The sequence below is a fragment of the Tripterygium wilfordii genome, chromosome 8 (assembly GCF_013401445.1).
Source record: "Tripterygium wilfordii isolate XIE 37 chromosome 8, ASM1340144v1, whole genome shotgun sequence".
In the NCBI taxonomy this organism is placed as follows: domain Eukaryota; kingdom Viridiplantae; phylum Streptophyta; class Magnoliopsida; order Celastrales; family Celastraceae; genus Tripterygium; species Tripterygium wilfordii.
The window spans coordinates 11,197,325-11,205,509 of NC_052239.1; the positions used below are offsets into that span (position 1 = coordinate 11,197,325).

General features: G+C 38.7%; 2 protein-coding genes across 2 annotated transcripts; one reads left to right on the forward strand and one right to left on the reverse strand.

Moving 5' to 3' along the window:
• Positions 1 to 744: 744 nt before the first annotated feature.
• Positions 745 to 4,599, forward strand: LOC120004103. The gene is made up of 5 exons (XM_038853350.1): positions 745 to 1,170; positions 2,506 to 2,934; positions 3,350 to 3,442; positions 3,573 to 3,712; positions 3,987 to 4,599. The coding sequence occupies exons 1-5, from the start codon at positions 748 to 750 to the stop codon at positions 4,426 to 4,428; spliced, it is 1,527 nt and encodes a 508-aa protein (XP_038709278.1). The 5' UTR covers positions 745 to 747; the 3' UTR covers positions 4,429 to 4,599.
• A 380-nt stretch (positions 4,600 to 4,979) lies between these two features.
• LOC120004104 (protein mago nashi homolog) lies at positions 4,980 to 7,391 on the reverse strand. Its single transcript, XM_038853352.1, has 3 exons — positions 7,124 to 7,391; positions 6,865 to 7,041; positions 4,980 to 5,429 (listed from the first exon to the last, which is right to left on the reverse strand). The coding sequence occupies exons 1-3, from the start codon at positions 7,340 to 7,342 to the stop codon at positions 5,370 to 5,372; spliced, it is 456 nt and encodes a 151-aa protein (XP_038709280.1). The 5' UTR covers positions 7,343 to 7,391; the 3' UTR covers positions 4,980 to 5,369.
• Between the last annotated feature and the right edge of the window lie 794 nt (positions 7,392 to 8,185).

An 8,185-nucleotide genomic window follows, 5' to 3' on the forward strand; every position in this document is an offset into this window, starting at 1 on the left:
TTCCCACACACAGTCCTACGAGCAAGAAAGAGGTCCGATTTCCCGTTCCTTCGATCGGTTACTCATGCTAAAAACCCTTTGCTCAAATGAGGGCGGTAGTTCGGGAGGTCAGACTCTTTCCCAATAGCTGGAAGAGGGTTCTATTTGTTTTTTTTTTAAAGGCTTATATGCTACACACACGCTAAGCCATGTCTTACGAGCAAGAAAGAGGTCTAATTTCTTGTTCCTTCGATCGATTACTCATGCTAAAAGCCCTTTGCTCAAATGAGAGCGATAGTTTGGGAGGTTAGACTATTTCCCAATAGTTGAAAGAGAGTTCTAATTTTTATTTTTTTTTGAAAGGCTCATATGCCACATACATGCTAAGCCATGCCCGAGGGGTATGAAATCCAACCACAGCAGATGGAAACTACCCAAATCCCAACCCCCTGATGAGAATAGAACCATGGATCTCAAAGTCTTAGGCAGACAACCTGACCAATCAGACTACCTCCCATTCTCAGAAGAGGGTTCTATTTGTTGCTGTTGTTTTCTAAGCAGTTAAAAAACCAACGATGTTTATTTCACATGTCACACAAATCTGAAAATAAAATAGAGATATATTTGTTGGGAGTTTGTAGCATTATCAAAATGGTTATTCTTCTAAAGCCCAGCCCGTAGAAGGTTTTAAAAAGGCCCTCAGTGGTGGGCCTCTCTTTCAGCCCAAGGAAAATGCCGACTCCGGGGCCCTAAACAAAGCCCTCCTTCATGTTTCTTCCATTGCGAACCATCTATCCGAAGATGCAATCGCCATGTTTCCATCTCTGCAAGTCCTTGCCTCAGCTAGGGTTTCCCTCTGCAATCTCTAAATACTCCATTTCTGCATCTTCTCCAGCATACAGATTTCCCTTATTGAACCGACGCGTTAAATTAGCGATAACCCAATGTCACAAGCAACAGCAGCACCGTAACCGTAGAGGTCCCAAGCAGGAAGTGAAGGTGAAGGGAAAGAAGGAAAATGTCTGGAGTGTGGATAACGATATGGCGGAGAGAGATAAATCGAAGGCGAAGACGAAGTTGCAGAGGAGAAAGAGAGGGAGGAGAATGGCCAAGGGGAAAAGAAGTGGAGAAGGGAGTGTTTTGGTCTCTGGTTCTATGTTAATGGAAATAGAGAAAGTGCTTCAGACTCAGGTGCGCTTCTGAATCATATTACTGAATTTTCATTGTCCAATTACGTACGCGTACAGGCATTTCCATGGATATGTGATGGAAATGAAAACTGATAATTATGAATTCTTATTTGTTTAATCTCCTGTAAGACAGTGTAAGAATAACTGATGTTCGGTTCACGTTAAAAGTAGCAAATAAACTAAACTGCGTCCAGTACAGTGCGGAATTATGCATGGCTGGACTAGTATTTTCCTAAGCTTTGTATGAGATTGCCGCTTCCAGACCTAGGGAAGCTGAAAGATTGTGTCCCGCAGATGCTTGCAAATTTAAGGGAATAGAAAATGTTTAGGAAGAAAATTTTAAGTACTGAAAAAAGGATACAGATGGAGGTGGCCAGGAAAGATGTTGGATTTGAGAATATTAGCTGATGTAGTATTTCATAGGATGGAGGGTTGAAAAGAGATTCCTGTGGCACACTCAAATTGGTTTTTGATCCAGAATATATGTAGGAAACACCGATTTTGTAATTAAAGGCCTTATCATTATGGTTGTCGTTTGTGGGGTTTGATTTTGTTGTTTGAACTTCACTATCTTGGTAGTCTATTAATATCTACAGGGATCTTCCGGGTGTGGGAATAGAAGATCACCTTCATTATAAAGGTTGCAAGGTTGGATAGTTAAAATAAAGGGATGTAGATCAATTCACTGTCTTTGCAAGTGAGGGATGAATCAGTTAGTCATCTACTTCTCTATTGTTGCCGGACTAAAAGCTTGTTAGACATGACGTGTTGCATCATAGAGACTTCCCGGGTCAAATGTGCCATAATGAGACAGGACGTTGTTGCTGGGAGCCATAAGCATGGAGATAAAGATTGGATCAGCAGCATAGTTGGCAACTTGGCATCCACTTTGCTACCAAAAGAAAGAGTCAGGATACTGTTTGGAGGGGTGGAAACTAGCAGCCAAGTGCAAACTGGTTGCATCTTTTTTGCATGATTGAAAGCTCGTCATGTAGATGTAGATGCCTTTCTATGTCATGTTGAAACCTTATCTTGTCGCTCCGTGTAATAGAGTCTGTGGTGTATGTGGGCAGCACCACCCATTGTTTTCTTTTTAATAAACCTTTTATTACATTCACGAAAATAAAGACAATGGGTATTTCTTTGAGGATTTCCATTGTTTTGGACCTTTGGTTTGTTCTTTAACCATTTAACTTTCTTCCGTGTATTATTCCGTTTTCCCTAAATGGCGTGCTATCTGGTTTTTTGCTTATTTGCATATATGGTCAGTTTTGATTGCTCGTTTTTTGGCATCTCAGATGGTAATCTGATGAGAACATTGGTAGCTTTCTTTCAGGAGCCTGTAATAAGACCAGCCTGGAATACATTTGCTAGCAGTGTCAGTGGTATATGGAAGGGTGTGGGAGCAGTTTTTTCACCAATCACTGCTGAGATGGAGCCAATTGAAATTGGACACAGAAATGAACACCTTTACGACTGTTACACTCTTGCTCGCATCGAGGCAGTGCCTCCCTCTTCTAGAGGGCAGACTTCGCTAATCCAAAGGAAGATAAATTGGGTGACTTTGAATCCATATGGAGAACTACTACAACATAAATATAAAGAAGCGGATGGTGATGGACATTCACTCGTAACCACAAAGGAAGTAGTTGATCCCAAAGTTAAAAACCATAAATTGCGGAGTTTTGAGTCCTTTGACTTTGAAAAAAGTGACGTGATGGAAGAAGATGTAATGGGAAATGAACCCGGTCTTGTCTTTTTTGAGGTATGGTTTAAAACTCTATTTGTTCATCAATTCATATTATATGGCTGCCAAATTGGTAACCAAAAGGCAATTATGATATATGTCAATAATTCAGCTTAGGAACTTTCAGGTTTTCCTGTATTACTGAAACACATCAATTACTTTTTAGACTTGTGATGGTGAACAGGAAGACTTCATTCCATTGTAAAAATTCATATGCAGAATTTTGTTTGCTCTAACTATTAATTCACTTTTTGCATGCCCTTTGGTTGAGTAGTTGAGGGATTTTTATTAAAAAGCCATCTGTATAGTCTTAGCTGCTCTAAACTATCTTGTATTCAGTTTTTCTGCTTGTCAGTCGTCCTTGGAGATGCTTTACATGCTGTTCTTTGACTAATGAAGTCAATTACTGACAACTTAATTGATTGGTTTGCAGGATGGATCCTATTCTAGGGGTCCAGTTGACATTCCAATTGGTGAATCTGATGAGTCTCAGTATTACATATCTCCAACTTTGAAGTTTGAACAGGTAAGTTGAACATCACATGTTGCGCTGTGAGCCTGTGAAACACTTCCACATGATGCAAGAGCTTTTCGGTTTCTTTATTGTCATTATGAAGTTAAGATAGTTATTCAGCTTCTCAACATTTCTTGCTTAGTGTTTGGTTAAAGGTTGCCACAAGAGACTTCGTATTGTTCATACCATAGAATTTAGCAATGGAGGTTCAGACATACAAATACTAAGAGTTGCTGTATATGAAGAACAGTGGGCCAGTCCTGCAAATCTTCATTACGAAAGGTAGTTTCACATTTCAATTGTAAGTTTCTTCTGTATTCTTCAGTGTCAGCGTTTTGTATCTTTTCTATCATTCAAGTATTAGAAAGGAGAACTGTTATTTATTTGTTGCCTCTCCTCTTCTATTTTTTTTGCTGTTGTCGTTCGTTCTGCATATGGTCAAGACTATAGAGTCACTAGTGTTTGATGAGCTTATTTTTCCCAAAAATGTTTATGGTTTCTACTTGTGATAATGGATTGGCTTCTATCTTTTAACTAATTTCGCACACAAAAACAGTGATCTGGACTTTGATGTGAAGCCATTTTCTCAGCGGAAACGAACCCATCCATCTGAGCTGACTGGTTCCTGGAAGGTGTTTGAGGTGAGTGCCACACCAATATTTGACGATGAGATGCTGACACAGGAGAGCAATGACACACCCTACGTATACCTTTGCTCGGAAAGCTTGAAGAAAAGGAATTCGCCTGAGAACCCAATCCACTTTGGAGAGGAAGATATGCTAGACATGCAGGATGTAACCGTCCTTTGGCTGCCTGGTGGTGTCACTACATATGTTGATGTCAACAACGATGGCATCCTTTGCATTGGAGTTGGGTGGTACTCGGACGAGGGTATCAACCTTGTTATGGAAAGAGATTATGAGATGGATGGGAAGCTCAAAGAGGTGCGATGCAAATCGGAGGTTAGGAGAAGGTGGCCTGATCCGCTGCCCTTGTAAATTCACTCTGGAAGATTGGTTAGTAGTGTCAAGAACAACTATGGCTTGTATGTTTGTTCAGAACAATCAAAGCTCTTCTTGTAAGAGAATGTTCATAAGTGTGACATGCAAATAATACTTACGAGATTCCAATCTTCCAAAGAAAATTGAAGTTGTTGCCTTGAAATTAAAGTTGCAAGTTCACTCCTATGATTTTTTCCAACATTGACTTCAGTCAAGTCTTAACTATCACCAACGTAGAGCGATCAATCCAGATTATTTCCAACATTGACTTCAATCAAGTCTTAAACTATCAGCAAAGTGGAGCAGACGATCTCCAACATTGACTTCAGTCAAGTCAAGTCTTAACTATCGCCAACGTAGAGCGTACGATCCGAGTTTAGAGAGCATGTTGGACTGAGAAATCCTACGTAACCAAAGAAACAGCTAGTTTTATTAGGTTCCTTATCAACTCTTCAAGACATAGGTGCTTTAGCGTTATCACATTCATATCAGGTGAAACTGCAAAGTACATAAAAATCTTCCTCAACATTCATACTTCCTAGTTAAACTAATCTTCAACATCCCTATTCTTTATTCAACATCCATATTGCAACGAAGCTCGCGTAACGAACCTCCATTTCCAAAAACAAAGAAACCAGTACATTCAAATAACCAGTAGATTCGTTCCAGAAGTCAATGCTAAACAATCATGTTGAACTTAAAACTAGACATTTACTGTATCGTCTGCAACCATGCTCCAAACCAGTAAGCACTCAGCAAAAATTGAACTAGCACCGATCAAATGTTTACAAATACAAATGATCACAACCATACACCAGCAAGATTGTTCGTCTAACTAAGGCAACTCTCAAATGGCAAAATCTGCATGTAAAATTACGGAAATGAAAGAAACCCAGCAGCTTTGGATGCACATGGTAGAGCAGGAAATTGTTTCCTCATTAGATAGGCTTGATCTTGAAGTGAAGGGAGATAAGTGAAAAAACAAAACACTTCAAATCCTGCAACCACATCAAATGCCAATAACAATCTGTGTAAGAATGTGTGGAGAAGTATGATACTGGAAACCTTGAAACACTACCAAACTGCCATTGCAATAAATCCAACTAAAAGAAAAACTGAGCAAAAGAAGAAAGTTCCATTTCAAAGGATTTAAAATGCATGTGGAAACAACCAGAAAAAATGAGAAAGAAACACAGATCACCTTCGTCCAGATTAGCAGTGAACTTTTGGCATCATGATAAACATCCTATCTAAACAAGATAACGCCAAACAATATAAATATGCTTCCTTTTTCTGAATGTCAGCACCTTAAGAACTAGAGTAATCTCATGTATATTTTGTCATATCAACAAGTTAAGCAAATAAATTTATTTTTTTACATTATGTAAAGCCATCCAACGTGACAGCTTTTCTGGCTTTTCGTCAGCTCATATGCTGAGAGCCTGAGATGAAAACTTGCCAGGTGCAAGCCACTACGCAATAGCATTAACAAAAGATGTAGCCAACATAGCCCTCTATTATTCAGAACAACAATCTGCCAGAATGAAGGAATTCTTACTCAGCAACTGCAACCAAAGCAAATGAACTCAAAGGTGTTTGAGCACTTTTATAGTATTAAAATTAGATGATGCAATAACATTTTTTAAACATTCATAAAAGAGTTCTATTTATATGAAGTCATTTCATACTTCTACCAATTTTGTTAGAAGGATCACATTCAAATTATTTGCAAAATGCAACTCTGGTCAACTTATTCTAACTCAAAGATGTTACTCTTTATAAAAATATAAAGAGGGTCAGAGCAGTTCCCACAGGAATTACCTAAGAAATCTCTAGACATAATTATAATTCTTTCGGCATTTGCAAGTTGAATTTCATGGATATGCATATCATATTATCATGTCAAATTCTTATTCAACCTTCTCTGCTTTAAAATGGAAGGATGTCAGCCCAAGGGACCCCAAACAAAATGGATGTATAAAACAGCCTAATCTAGGTGGTACCATGCAAGCAGTTATAATGGAAACAATTACATCACATCCCCTATTATCCCCCAATTAGTCAATAAATTGATTAGCATAATCTCTAAGATTCTTTCATATTTACCAAGAATTCATATTAACAGGTACAAAGGAAGAGAGGGAATTAAATTCAAGTAACCCTCTTATCAGCTTCATGATATTCGAAGAAATAAAAGTTCTTTTAGAATGTAAACGGAATAAGATTCTGTATAACAATTCATTTCAAGAATGTTGAGAAGTATTGTCCTGTCATACAAATTCTATAATAGTTTTCGTATAATCAAGAAGAAAACTATCATCACATATGGGAGTTTTAGCATATATTCTCTAAATAACACAGAATCGCGCCATAGAATGATACATAAGCGAAAAACCACAGACGTCAATGAAGAAGAGTTCATACAAAGCTGACCTGAACAAGATAATAGAAAATTCTAAGGCCCTCAGGATCCTTGCTACTCTGAACATCAACAAGCGAGCCAATCTTAGAAGTAGTGAAGGAGATATGCTCGTTCCCCATCACAATTTCCAGCTCTTGCCTCCCCACCCGGTCCGGCTCTGGCCAGTTGTTGTCGTCTTCCTTCATAATCTGTATTTCAGTGATGTTAACCATCAAACTAACTGAAAAACCATAAAACCTAGCAAAAATCTTCAGGGACAGACATACTAACCTCACTTTCGGTGATAATACGGCGGCACTCCTTGAGAACGGCGGGGGTGAGGAAGACCTCCTTGCGGATCATTGTGTCGTTCTTGTAGTTGGAGTTGTTGGCATATCGGAGCTTTCCGTCGGGCCTGAACTCAAACTCCAAGAACTCGTGCCCGAACTTCCCCTTGTGCCCGACGTAGTATCTCAGGTAGAACTCTCCGTTATCGTCCTCCGCTGCCATTCTCTCTCTCTCGCTCTCTCTGCGAAATTTTGATTCCAATGGAGCCCTTGCTATGTAAAGGATCCAGAATGTTATTATCCAGTAAAACCCTTAAGAGGCCCAATTAAGTGGGCTTCAAGCCTGACAGCTTAATAGAATGGAACATAAGCCCATAAAATATTGGGCTGGGCTGGTGCATCTCTACAGCTGAAATTTTCACGTGAAAACAAGCAGTTGAATTGTGATAACATTTTCTTAATTTAATATCTCTGTTTCATTTCATTTAGTTATTTTCTGATAAAATAGTAACTCATCTCACTTTTCATTTAACATTTATATGAGGGTTAGTTGAGAATACTTTTATCTACCAACAAGAGTTGATTTGGTTGATAATCGACTGGGTTAGGCATATGTATGCCCAATATTCGATTTCAACCACAAACGTAATTCTCTGCGGTATTTAAAAAAAAAAAAAGAATATTTTTATCTCATCAAAACCTAGTGTTTTTTTTTTATTTTTTAAAGGCCCACAGGCCACACACACGCTAAGCCATGCCCGAGGGGCATAAAGCCACCACAACGGATGGAAAACTACCCAAATCTCAAACCCCCTTGTGAGAATAGAACTTTGGCCCTCAAGGTCCTAGGCAGACAGTCTAACCAACCAGGCTATCTCCCATTCTCATCAAAACCTAGTGTTATATATTCATTCAGGTGCGATGTAGGTAATTTTACGGACTCTGCTTTTTGAATTGTTCTGAAATTGTGATGAGAACCAAGGAAAGACAAGTCCTAGTTAGTTTAGTTTTCTATATTATTAGTATCTACTTCCAATTAATATTTGTTTCGTATTTATATTCTTGT

What these genes read in the sequence shown, in the direction of transcription:
- LOC120004103 (XM_038853350.1), top strand. Translation starts at nt 748, where the DNA reads ATGTTTCTTCCATTGCGAACCATCTATCCGAAGATGCAATCGCCATGT. An exon ending in AGAAAGTGCTTCAGACTCAG is followed by an intron (nt 1,171 to 2,505) that starts GTGCGCTTCTGA and finishes GCTTTCTTTCAG; the next exon opens with GAGCCTGTAATAAGACCAGC. An exon ending in CCGGTCTTGTCTTTTTTGAG is followed by an intron (nt 2,935 to 3,349) that starts GTATGGTTTAAA and finishes ATTGGTTTGCAG; the next exon opens with GATGGATCCTATTCTAGGGG.
- LOC120004104 (XM_038853352.1), bottom strand. Translation starts at nt 7,342, where the DNA reads ATGGCAGCGGAGGACGATAACGGAGAGTTCTACCTGAGATACTACGTC. An exon ending in GTATTATCACCGAAAGTGAG is followed by an intron (nt 7,042 to 7,123) that starts GTTAGTATGTCT and finishes ACTGAAATACAG; the next exon opens with ATTATGAAGGAAGACGACAA. An exon ending in TTTTCTATTATCTTGTTCAG is followed by an intron (nt 5,430 to 6,864) that starts GTCAGCTTTGTA and finishes ATGTGGTTGCAG; the next exon opens with GATTTGAAGTGTTTTGTTTT.